Here is a 13,580-nt window from a genome sequence, read left to right as displayed (position 1 = left end):
AGGTCAAAAAAATGATAAAGTGGTCCGGGTGCAGTGGCTCACGCCTGTAATCCTAGCACTTTGGTGGGGCTGAGGTGGGTGGATTGCCTAAGCTCAGGCGTTCAAGACCAGCTTGGGCAACATGGTGAAACCCTGTCCCTACTAAAATGCAAAATATTAGCTGGGCATGGTGGTGAATGCCTGTAGTCCCAGTTACCTGGGAGGTTGAGGCACAAGAATTGCTTGAACCTGGGAGGCAAATGTTGCACTGTGTGGAGATTGTGCCAATGCACTCCAGCCTGGGCAACAAAGCAAGACTCTGTCTCAAAAAAAGAAAAAAAAAAAAAAAAGAAGGTGAACAGAACCCTGAACACTGAACACTGAACTGGAAGATAAATCTAAAGAAATTCAAATATACCACAGAGAGATGCTGAGATCGATATATGTGAAAAGAGGTTAACAGACATTGAGGACAGAATGAGAAGGCCTCACAAATTTATAATAGAATGGGAAAAAGGCAATATTTTTTTAAATGGCCAAGAATTTCTCAGAATCATTGAGGCTTTTCTTTTTCCTTTCAGGAAACTCAATATATCCTGAGAAGGTTAAATAAGAAGAAATACACAATTAGGCATTACAGTGTATTGCGAAACCATAAAATAAGGAGATTATTTTAAAGCATTCTGAGAGAAAATATATTACTTACAAAGAAGAACAATATTCTCTGTCATAGTAACAGTGAAAGCCAGGAAACACTGTATAATATCTTTAATATGCTTAGAGATAATAATTTTCAACTTAGAATTGTATGCTCACTGAACTATACTTAAAGATGAAAGACAATGCCAGGTGGGTGCTATAGGCTATAGTCCCAGCTACTCAGGAGGCTGAGGCAGGAGGATTCTATGAGCTCAGGAGCTCAAGGCCTGAACATAGTAAGGCCCGAGGAGGAGGAGGAAGAGGAGGAGGAGGAGGAGGAGGAAGAGGGAGAAGGAGAGGAGGAGGAGGAGGAGGAAGAGGAAGAAGAGGGAGAAGGAGAAGGAGAAGAGGAAGAGGAAGAGGAAGACGGAGGAGGAGGAGGAGGAGAAGGAGAAGTCCTTCAAAGGTAAATTTTTAAAATGTACCACCAATAGCTCCTAAAGAAAATTCTCAATGTTATACTTTGGGCAGAAGTGAAGTTACATAAGATGTAAACTCTAAGATGCAAGAAAGAATGGTAAGCAACCATACTGGTATATATGTAGACAAATTGAAATAAATATTACTAAAAGTATAAAAGTAATGTGTAACTTGTAAATAGTAGTATAAAGCTAAAGTATTACAAAATCCTTCTGTATTGTTCTTGTGAAAAGAAAAAAAAAATACAAATAAATTTTAAACTTTTAGATTTTGTCCTGAGCTGGGGAAGACAAGTTTTATTCAAAGAAAATTTAATTGAATACCTATTATGTGCCAGGAAACATACTAACACTGGGGATACAGCAATGAATAAAATGAAAATTTTGGTTCTCATGAAGCTTACATTCTAATTGGGGATGACAGACAAAAAAAAAATACAAAAGATATATGTATCTGGCATGGTGACTCATGCCTGTAATCCCAGCACTTTGGGAGGCAGACGCGGGCAGATCAAGAGGTCAGGAGTTTGAAACCACCAACATGGTGAAACCCAACCTATACTAAAAATACAAAAATTAACTGGGCACCTGTAATCCCAGCTACTCCAGAGGCTGAGGTGGGAGAATTGCTTGAAACCAGAAGGCAGAAGTTGCAGTGAGCCAAGATGGCACCATTGCACTCCAGCCTGGGCAACAAGAGGGACTCTGCCTCAAAAAAAAAAAAAAAAAGATACATGTTAGATAACAAGAATTAAACAGAAAAAGGGAATTTGGGGTGGGGGGTTGATTTTAAATAAGGGGCTTAGGAAAGGCCTCTTTTATAAGATAGGCTTTGAGGATAGACCAAAAGGAGGTGAGGGACGAGGGAGTAAGCCTTGATGTATTAGTCCATTCTCCCAGTACTGCTATGAAGAAATACCTGAGAGAGTAATTTATAAAGGAAAGAGGTTTAATTACTCACAGTTCTGCATAGCTGAGGAGGCCTCAGGGAACTTAAAATCATGGTGGAAGGAAAAGGACAAGCAAGCACCTTCTTCACAGGGCGGCAGGATGGAGTGGGTAGCAGCAGGTGAAATGCCAGATGCTTATAAAACCATCAGATCTCGCGAGACTCATTCACTTTCATGAGAACAGCACGGAAGAATCCGCCCCATGATTCAATTACCTCCTCCACCTGGTCCTGCCCTTGACAGGTGGGGATTATAGGTCTTACAATTCAAGGTGAGATTTGAGTGGGGACACAGCCAAAGCGTATCATCTTGGGTATCCTGAGGTAAGGGAATAGATAAATGCAATTATACTGAGGAATGAGCATGCCTGGTATTGCAAAAAGAAAAATAAAAAACACCAAAAAAACAAAACAGCAAAGAGACCAATATGGCTAGAAAAGAATGAAGGAAAATCTAGTAAAAGATTGTATAGTCAACAAAGCTCCGATCCTGCAGGCTCTATCAGTTTCTGCTAAGTAACAATCACAAAATCTCAAAAGCATACAAGAATAACCATTTATTTAGCTCATGTCTGTGGGTCAGAGATCTAGGCTGGGCATGCCTAGACAGCCCTGCAAAACCTAGTTGGGCTTGTCCACATCCATCTGCAGTTCAGTTTGGGTTGGGCTGAACTAAGCTGGGCTCAGATGAAGCAGCTCTGTTCCACGTGTCTCTCTTCCCTTTCCTGGGACCATCAGACTAATCTTGGCATGTTTTTCTCATGACAGTGGCAGAGATGCAAGAAGGAAAGTCCGTTGCAAAAATACCTTTCAAGCCTTTGGTTGCATGTCTGCTAACATTGATGTGTCACATGGTCAAGTGACAAGAAGTAGGAAAGTATACTCCATTCATGAATGAAAGGTGATAGAATGAATAGTTCTGAATAGTCACCTAATCTACCACACAGACCCTTATAGATCATTATGAGACTGTGGCTCTTGCTCTGTGATATGCAAAATTGTTAATGGGTTTTGAGGAGAAATGTGACATGATCAGGTACTGGGTTGAAAGTAGAATGAAGAGAGGAGCAAAAAAAAGAAATGGGAAGATAGGTTTTATATATATATATATATATATATATTTTTTTTTTTTTTTTGAGACAGAGTCTCGCTCTGTTGGCAAGGCTGGGGTACAGTGGCACTATCTCAGCTCACTGCAACCTCCATCTCCTGGGCTCGAGCAATTCTTCTGCCTCAGCCTCCCAAGCAGCTGGGATTACAGGCATGTGCCACCAAGCCCAGCTAATTTTTGTTTTTTAGTAGAGACAAAGTTTCACCATGTTGGCCAGCCTGGTCTCAAACTCTTGACCTCAGGTAATCCACTCGCCTTGGCCCCCCAAAGTGCTGGGATTACATGCGTGAGCCACTGTGCCAGGCAGGGAAGATAGGTTATAATCCAGATGAGAGAAGATAGTGTTTTGGATTAAGGCTTTAGTGGTAAAATTGGTAAGAAGTAGTAAGGTTCTGGTTATATTTTTGGCAAAGATCCAATAGAGTTTGCTGAAGGAAAGGGAATTTGTGGAGGAAAAGGTGGCAGAATCGGGTGGTCTGTTTTGGAAATATTGACTTTGAGATGACTATTGTCCTAATGGAAATATCAAATAAGTACTTAAATATACAAGTATGAAGTTCAGGAGAAATTAAGCCTGGAGATATAGAGGTGGGAATTCCTGGTAAATAGATGGCTTTTAAAACCCAGATACTGGTTTAGACCCACTGAGGAACAGAGATAGAGGAGAAGAGGCCAAGGCCAGAGCCCTAGGGTAACCTAATTTTGAGAGGTCTGATGGAAGAGGAAGAACCACAATAAAAGGCTTTAAAAATGGAATTAGTGACGTAGGAGGGATTCTAAGAGTGTGATGTCATGGAAGTCAAGAAGAGAAAATGTTGCAAAAAGAAGCAAGGAGTCAACTTCACTGAAGGCTGCTCAGAGACTAAGTCAAGAACAGGGCCATTAGATTTGGCAATAGAAAAGACATAGTTGATCCTGATAATAGAAATATTGTGGAGTAGTGCAGATGGGAGTATAGTCAGGTAAATAAAATAAAGGTGTGACGACCACCTCTATAGACCACTGGAATAGAGATGGGGTGGGATTTAGGAAATGCATCCAGAAAACGTATCATTTTATTTTGTTATAAGGGATACCAGTGGTTATGGAAATTAATCCAATGGAGGTAAAGAAACTCCTGAAGCAGAGAAAAAAGAGAACTGATGGAGGGCAGTCCTGGAGAAGGTGAGAGAAATTGTTCTCTGCTAGGGGTAGAGATATTTCATCCATTATAATAGGAGAAAAGGCAAAGAGGTGAAAGGTGCATGGATGGGAACAGGAGAAGACTCCTGCCTGATGGTTTATATTTTCTTAATGAATATTCTTTGAAGTTCATGACCTGAGTCAGGGTAAGAGACATGAGAAGCTTGAGGGAAGAGGACTCAGTGTGAAATAGCAAACATCCGGGGAATGGAGTAGAATTACCAGCGTCCTAAGCACCCTTTTAAAATCTGTGGTCATGAACTTAAAGTGAGACCAGTACACAATTTCCACCTGCTCTGTGCAGGAATGAAGTATTATGAACAGTTTAATTTAGCCACATTTGGGGTTTTTGTCAGAGAAGCTGAATGAAAGGACAGAGGTGCAGTGTTTTCCAGGGAGTGATTATAATGATGGACCACAGAATCTAAGCCGGACAAGGAAACAAGGGGGGTATGTAAAGCAGGAATGAATTGTGTCCAGTGATAAAAATAGTTTTTTTCTAATCTATTTTCAGTATCCCCAAAATATCACTAAATTGGATGTGAAAGGTGGTATCAGGTATGCAGTTTTTATAGGGTGCTTCATCTTTGCAGGTGTAAAATGAGAAAGGCATTTTTAATATCAGATTTCTCTGACTTTTGAATCTGGAGATGGTTTACTGTCAATAACTGTGAAGGGTTTGAGAGTCTTGCTTTCTCTTTTTAGAGACAGTGTTTCACAGTGTCTCACTCTGTCTCCCAGGCTGGAGTGTAGGGGCATGATCATGGCTCACTGCAGCCATGACTCCGGGGCTCAAGCAATCCTCCCACCTCAGCCTCCCAAGTGGCTGGGACTACACGCATGCACCACCATGCCTGGTTGATTTTTTCATTTTTCATAGAGATGGAGTCTTGCTATGTTGCCCAGGCTGGTCTCAAACTGGGCTCAAGTGATCCTCGTGCCTCAGCCTCCAAAAGTGCTTGGATTATAGGCATGAGCCACTGTACACCCGACCCTGAGATTCCTTTTTTTTTTTTTGAGACGGAGTCTCACCCTGTTGCCAAGCTGGAGTGCATTGGCACGATCTCGGCTCACTGTAACCTCCACCTCCTGGGTTCAAACATTCTTCTGCCTCAGCCTCCTGAGTAGCTGGGATTACAGGCGTGTACCACCACATCTGGCTAACTTTGTATTTTTAGTAGAGATGGGGTTTCTCCATGTTGGTCAGGCTGGTCTCAAGCTCCTCACCTCAGGTGATCCGCCCGCCTCGCCCTGCCAAAGTGCTGGGATTACATGGGTGAGCCACCACGCCCGGCTGAGTCTTAAGACTCTCAGTTAATCTCTTATTGTTTTGTGGATGTAGACAAAAGACACAAGACTTTTGGTTCAGAGATGAAGGACTGTATTACTCATGACACAGCAAGCAGCATAAGTATTAGCATATTTGTGTTGCTTTCTTTTCCCTCCAAGTCCCACAGAAGTGACAAGATGGGCATAGTGAATGCTGCAGACATATTGGGCTTGTGTCACAGCTGAGGAACCAAAGGCCCATAACTTTTCGAGCAAGTAGCAAGCACTGCAGCAGGCAGCAAACAAGCCAGGCCTCCTCTGCCCAGAGAGTGAGCAGTTACACTGAAGTCATGCTGTGGTCACCTTAACCTACTTAGTTGTCTATGGGACTAGCTACAGAAATTGCTCAGAATTGGGAGACAGATGAGTCCTATGGCCTGGCATACTCAGCAAGAATGTGCAAGACCACCCAGGGCTCATGGGGAGCTGCCTGTCCCCATAGTTTTAATACTTTGGAAAGGGGAAATAAATTATGAACAAACTTAATAGTTCTTATTTTAATAATTTACTCTAAACCACAAGACTTATTCCTTTATATGTATTTTTCAACATATATTTTCTTTTTTTTAACTTAATCCCAAATATGATAGTATCAACATATATTTTCAAGACTATCCTTATAACTATGCCAGTAAAAATGTCTAAGCTTATTTCTGAAATGTTTAATAAGAAATATAAACAAAACCACATGATTATATATATGTGCGTGTGCGTGTGTGTGTGTATATATATACATACACACGTATATACTGGTTTATTTCCATTATTTATTAAAATTGTTCATTTCCTAAAGATGTTTGAGTACAGGGTAAACTATATTCTGATCCATTTTCCCATTTTTTTCACTGGATTTTTTTCCTAAAACAAAAATAGAGAAACTGAATGCAGATTAGTAACTAGATTGCATTGAAACTAGGAAGAATAGGAATGAGCTTCCTTTTTCTTTTGTTGAGACAGAGTCTCGCTCTGTTGCCCAGGCCGGAGTGCAGTGGCACAATCTCTGCAAACTACAAACTTCACCTCCCAGGTTCAAGCAATTCTCCTGCCTCAGCCTCCTGAGTAGCTGGGATTACAGGTGGGCACTACCACATGCAGCGAATTTTTGTATTTTCAGTAGAGACGGGGTTTCACCATGTTGCCCAGGCTGGTCTCAAACTCCTGACCTCAGGTGATCTACCCACCTCGGCCTCCCAAAGTGCTGGGATTACAGGCATGAGCCACCGCAGCCGGCTGAGTTTCCTTTCTTAATCAAAAAGCTTTCGGTCCTGTTAGAAGCACTTGAAAACCCTTACTATCAAAAAACAGCATGAAATTTTGAGTATCCCTTAAGGATACTTTGACACTCCAAAGGAAAAAAATCAGTGTGACTACATTTTTTTAGGTTTCCTCTGTCCTGAGTCTCCAGGGGGCTGACTGCTGATGAACTAACTTAGCTGCTTACCCTTAGAGCAAACGCGTTTGCTTCAAGCCTGGACATCAAAGAGAGTAGGGGAAGATGATCTTTAATTCAGCTGTCTTTAATTGTCTCTCGCTCTGTTGAAGTCTCACCAGGTTCTTTTCTTTCCTACAATGTGCCAGAAACACTCCCTGCTTAGGGACTTTGCCTTGGCTAGTCCCTCAGTAGGAAGCATGCTGCATCCAGAGATCCTCAGCTCACTCCCTCTCTGCCTGCAGGCTTTTGCTTAAATGTCCCTCAAGGAAGCCTACGTGGACCACCCTACTTAAAATATCAACCACCACCCCCAACCCTTCCCCGGCACTCTTCCTCTTTACCCTGCTTAATTTTTCCTTATAACGTATCTTCTAATATTCTATATTAATTTTATTTATGATGTGAACAGAGTATGCTTCTGTTTCTTGCTGAACCCGCAGTGCCTAAGATGTGTCTAGCACAAAGTAAGTTCTCAGTAAATATCTGAATGAATGAAAGAGTGAGCATATTCCTAATAAAAAAGAAAATGCAAGCTTAAGAGCTGTTATTACATTTTACAACTGGAACACCTTAGTTAATTTCGTCATTGTTTCAGACAATAGATTTCAAACTTTTGGAAATGCCCTAAGGAGAGCCTAAATGCATTGCTATCTTATCTTCTCGCCATGCTCATTTAGTATCTCTAAAGTCTAGTGGTCCTGAAAATGAGCTCTTCAATTCAGGATATGCCAAATGATCCAAGAAAGAGCCAGGTGGATGAGTCCTGTGTTTTTGTTCAGAAACATAAAAGTGAAATATATTTAAAAAAAAAAGGGGGGGGTAGAAGGGATTGTTTGGCACTAAGATAGGTGAAAATGGGAAAACAGGACCTGTCTGCATTATTGTTAAGACTGGGATAAACTGAATAGAACAGCACTAAAAATCTTCTGTGATTATGGAAATATTCTATATCTGTATAGTCCAATATGATAGCCACTAACCACAGGTGACTAATAATACTTGTATTGGGGCTAGTATGGTGGGAGAATTTATTTTTGAAATTTATTTAATTTTAATTAAATAGCACATGTGGCTAGTGCTATTTAATGACACATATTGGGTAATGCAGGAATAGACTATGCCTCTGTTGTAAATTAGAGTGGGCAACATCTTTACGTCTCAGAGTGATCCAGCTATCATCACTCTACTCCTTTAACTTCACAATGTTTCCATTACCAGTCAGGAAAACATTTCAAAAAATGTAAATGCAAAGACTTAGGCTAGGCAGACGGCATTTGGAAGTGTCTCAATTGTAGGTGAGGTCTGAAATTTTAGTTTAACGTAACCTCTTCATTACTAATTTTGTTGACTTTTTCAAAATGTAAAAATATTCTCAAAACCATTTCTACTTCTGTAATATGTAATTATTTTAATCCACATATCCACTCTTCTTATGTATATAAATGTTAATGTATAAAATTGCAGAACAGTCCAAAGTTCATGTAAATGAAAACTTGCTGGCACAGGAAAAATACAAATAATTATAACCAGGCTTACCTTGTGTGAAGAGATGGGTGAGGGTGGGTAGGGGGAGCAGAGGTAGAACTTTAGCAAACTAACAGCAGGATGCATCTAACCTGTTAAGTGTGCCCACCAATAATGGAGACTCCTTCAACTTTTAAAACATGTCCTTCAGAGGAGGCTAGCTTGCCATATTCTGGCTTGTCTCATGAGTTAAGACAAATCACAGACAGAGGAGAATAATGAATGTTGAAGTCTACAGAATAAAGTGCAAATGTAACGGTTATGAAAGAGATCTCAGTCAATATTCTCTTTCTCTGTAATATTACATTTTGCAGGTACCTTGTGTGTGTATATAGAGCAATAGACACTAAATTGGTCAGCCACCTGGAATATATGTTAAATGACACTAGTAAAGTTGTTCTTATTACTAAAATTGGTTGGATTCCATTATGTTTTAATGTCTCCCCAATTTAAATCTCTAGACTATGTAATACATCTTGTCAAACGCTCCTGACATATAGATACCTGCTGCACAAGGAAGAATGCCATACATTAATCAACAAGTCAACTTAGCAAATCATCATTTTAGATTTTATAATTTTTTTTTGGAATTTCACACAGAACACACGTTTCACTCTGTAACCTAAAAATATTTATGCTAATTTAAACTAAATTCATGCCATTTTATAGAACACATAGTATTGCATACAGGCAATTTTCCACTATCTGTGCCCCTGGAAGAGGCAGAGCCACAGATGACTTAAAACAGAATTTTAAAGCTCTTTTAATGCTAATCCAAATCACTGGTATTTGACTTAAGATGCATTTTGTCTTTTAACTTTTTCACTGCATTTTGCTTAGGCTTATATTAATTATTTTGTGGCCCAAAAGCTTGACAAATGTCAGGGTTAAGTGTGTCTGGAATTAAAAGTGGGAAATTAAATTACCGGTAACTGAAAGTTGACCATTTAAAATGTGCTTATAAACCCATCATCAGGAGGATTCTCTAAGAACTGTATACAAGAGGCTGCTGTTTCTTCAATGGATTTCGACCAGCCACCAAGATTTCCAGCAAAGTAAGGAAGGATGCTAGCAGAAATATGGTTAAAGTAATTTACCTGTTTCAAAAAGAAAGTACAATATTTTAATTTCTTATTGACTTGGAGCTTTTTCAAGCAAGGATCTGAGTCTTGCTGGTGTAGGGGAGACTAAGACCCTAATCTTCTGGGGTACCTTCTGGAATAGATGATCTGAAAGGATGATCTTAGGATTCCCATAGTGTGGACACAAATTACAAGATTACAATTAATTAGGACATCTGGGTAAATTAAGGGATTTTTCTCTATCTTGCAGAGCCAGTTAATCACAGATGTTTCATCAAACTTACAATGCATGAATTGCTGTCAATAGCATGGATGAGAAATCCAGCACATATGATTTCACTTCTGATGTACTGTGGAGATGGGGGGACCGATGGCAAAATGACCGACTTCACTGCCACTGTGTAAGTGTTACTGAAAGAAGACATTTTCTAAGCTCTTGTGAGAAATAAAGAATAGTTGTTAGAAAATAAATCCCTATAGTTAACCCAATTTATTTATACAGGTAGAAGTGAAACTACGAGAAGCTGGAGTCAACCACCAACTGCAGTTTTATTGTGCCCTACAGGGTTGTAATTTCAGCCTCCTTTCCTTTTTTTTTTTTTTTTTTGAGACTGAGTCTCGCTCTGTCGCCCGGGCTGGAGCGCAGTGGCCCGATCTCAGCTCACTGCAAGCTCCGCCTCCCGGGTTTACGCCATTCTCCTGCCTCAGCCTCCCGAGTAGCTGGGACTACAGGCGCCCACCATCTCGCTCAGCCAGTTTTTTGTGTTTTTTAGTAGAGACGGGGTTTCACCATGTTAGCCGGGATGGTCTCGATCTCCTGACCTCGTGACCCACCCGTCTCGGCCTCCCAAAGTGCTGGGATTACAGGCTTGAGCCACCGCGCCCGGCCTCCTTTCCTTTTTAAATTAAAAAAACAGGCCGGGTGCAGTGGTTCACGCCTGTAATCCCAGCACTTTGGGAGGCTGAGGCCGGCAGATCACCTGAGGGTGGGAGTTCGAGACCAGCCTGACCAACATGGAGAAATCCCATCTCTACTAAAAATATAAAATTAGCTGAGCATGGTGGCGCATGCCTGTAATCCCAGCTACTTGGAAGGCTGAGGCAGAAGAATCGTTTGAACCTAGGAGGCAGAGGTTACACTGAGCTGAGATTGTGCCATTGCACTCTAGCCTGGGCAACAAGAGCAAAACACCATCTAAAATAATAATAATAATAAAAACAATACCCATCGTTGTTAAAAGAAAAACTCTCAACAATAGAGAACTCTGTAGGCTACAAAATAAAAATCTTCCTCCAGTCCAACTGCACTCCCATGCTATTCTCCACCCTAGAAGTGACCACTCTTAACATTTTATTGTATAAAAATAAATGTATAAGAATATTTATATAAACAAATGCACACAAAATTTTTTACATAAATATCATTTTACAAATATCGACTACAATTTGATTTTTCATCTAGCAATAAATCTTTGGAGGTGTTTCTCTATCAGTCCCATTATAGCTGCTTCATCCTTTTTAATGATGGTACAATACTTTGTAGTATGGATCTACCATAATTTATAAGATGGATTTTCCATTTGTTTCTAGTATCTTTTGACATAATAAATGATATGACACTGAACATCTGTTAATACTCACATGTGTGTGGGATTATTTGGGACACTTCCTCTTAGAAGCTAGCTGCCATGCTCTGAGCAGTTCAGTGTACATGGAAAAACCATGTCTGGGTCCTCTGATCAACAGCCCCAAGCTGACAGCCAGCCATAGTGGATGTCTAGCACAATCAAGCCTTGGTGAATTCTAAACCAATTCCCGGTGTCTTATTTGGCTTTCACTGCATTTTTTACTAATCATGGTATGTTTCAAAGGTTTACTGAATACCAGTTTCAAAGGTTTACTGAATACCAGTTTTACATCTACATAGGAAAAGGAACTACTTCAGGATTCTTGCATTGTACTTTGCAAACAGCTGGCACTTAATAGATGACTGTTAATTTTTAAAATAATAGCTAAAGATTCATCTAGGTATAATTCAAATGAACATAATTCAAGAGCAGAAATATCTACACAGACTTCCTTATTTTCACACCAAATTTTTTTTTTTTGAGACGGAGTCTAGCTCTGTCACCCAGGCTGGAGTGCAGTGGCGCCATCTCGGCTCACTGCAAGCTCTGCCTTCCGGGTTCACGCCATTCTCCTGCCTCAGCCTCCCAAGTAGCTGGGACTACAGGCACCCGCCACCACGCCCAGCTGATTTTTTGTATTTTTAGTAGAGATGGGGTTTCACCGTGTTAGCCAGGATGGTCTCAATCTCCTGACCTCGTGATCCACCCGCTTCAGCCTCCGAAAGTGCTGGGATTACAGGCTTTCACATCAACTTTTAATTTCTATTCTATACTATGAAATAGTGATAGAACGCTTGAACTGCATATACTCACCCATCTTTGAGAGGTTTTCTTCGTGATATGAGTACTACCAAGTCTTTGGGTTTGTCATCATTCAGCATAGGACAGGTGATGTGACACAGCTGATCATCTTCACTCACCCAGTCTATGACTTCACAGGACCTGTGTATACAGAACAGTGAAAAGCAGCTATACTTTCTACCTGGTAAGGCATTCACTTCCTTTATTTGCTTATATAATCTCATTATTGGTATCCTTATTTGCCCCTTCAGCTCACCTAATCATCCCCCTAAAAGCCAGCATTATTGCTCAAGTCTGTCTTTAGAAGAGCTCTTTGAGGCTGGGCACAGTGGCATGTCTGTAATCCTAACACCTTGGGAGGTCGAGGTGGGAGGATCACTTGAGGCCAGGAGTTCAGGACCAGCCTGGGCAAACTTGCAAAACCTTATCTTTACAAAAAACATTTTTTAAAATTAGCTGGGTGTGATGGTGCATGCCTGTAGTCCCAGCTACTCCAGGGGTTGAGGTGGGAATATCACTTGAGCCTGAGAGCTTGAGGTTGCAGTGATCCATGATTGTGCCACTGCACTCCAACTTGGGTGACACAATGAGATCCTATCTCAAAAAAAAAAAGAAAAAAAAAGCCACAACAAACAAACAAAAAACACAAGAGCTCTTTGATTAGAAGGAATAATTCTGCAAGTGATAGAGGATGGTGGCCATCTGACTTCAAGTTCATAATTCTCGATACTTCAGTGAAAGGCATTGAGCTGTTTTGCACAAAATTATTTTTCGCTAGGATCAAGTAAAAACATTGTGAGGACTCGTAAATCATATAGTCAGTCCAAGAAGGATTGTTTATATAGATAAAGAAATGTAGCGTACTGGAAACAGCACTAGCTTTGGAGTCACACAACTCTCTTTTGACTCCCAGATTGCCACTTACTCGCTACATAAGTTGTGTTAGGCAAGTCAATTTATTTTTTCATCTATAAAATGTAGATAATGATACGTGGGGTTATTGCAAGGATTCAGCTAAAACACCTGAATCATAGTAGATGTATAAGAAAAGTTAGTTGAATAAGAATTCATTCATTCATTCTCCCATTTGTTCAACTTCAATTTGGCCAGAATGTCAAGTGACAGAGAATAGTGGGAGAAACATTTTTAAAGCATTAACAGCAAAGTTTAGGCATTGTTATTCCTAAAAGCTTTGTACTAGTAGAGTATCTACTAAACTGATGCAAGAAAATTGAGAAGTGTTCCCCTTCTCTCAGAATGATTTATTGTGATAACATTAACCATGACGTATCATTCTGATATGGGAGGTGGGCAGGGAAGTGTTGGATAGAGAAGGGAAGGGTCACTGGTGAGGGCTCCACCCTCGGGCCTGTGCCCACAGACCTAAATGAGGACAGGCATTTCTGTTTTCACACCCCAAAAGTTACCTTTTGGCCCACCACACC

General features: G+C 40.5%; 1 protein-coding gene across 2 annotated transcripts in view; it reads right to left on the bottom strand.

The window, feature by feature from the left end:
• Positions 1 to 9,172: 9,172 nt before the first annotated feature.
• The window catches only part of ACOT12 (acyl-CoA thioesterase 12), a 66,589-nt gene continuing 62,181 nt past the window's right edge, over positions 9,173 to 13,580 (bottom strand). For both annotated transcript variants that reach the window (XM_033179245.1, XM_033179246.1), the window contains 3 exons: positions 12,148 to 12,276; positions 9,991 to 10,117; positions 9,173 to 9,721 (listed from right to left, as the gene is read on the bottom strand). In XM_033179245.1, the coding sequence (XP_033035136.1) occupies positions 9,572 to 9,721; positions 9,991 to 10,117; positions 12,148 to 12,276 (406 nt within the window). In that variant the 3' untranslated portion in view covers positions 9,173 to 9,571. The remainder of the gene's footprint in view (positions 9,722 to 9,990; positions 10,118 to 12,147; positions 12,277 to 13,580) is intronic.

The sequence above is a fragment of the Trachypithecus francoisi genome, unplaced genomic scaffold (genome assembly GCF_009764315.1).
Source record: "Trachypithecus francoisi isolate TF-2019V2 unplaced genomic scaffold, Tfra_2.0 Lachesis_group2, whole genome shotgun sequence".
Taxonomy (NCBI): Eukaryota; Metazoa; Chordata; class Mammalia; order Primates; family Cercopithecidae; genus Trachypithecus; species Trachypithecus francoisi.
The sequence above is the reverse complement of the archived record's forward strand: the minus strand, read 5'-3'. Positions and strand labels throughout refer to the sequence as shown.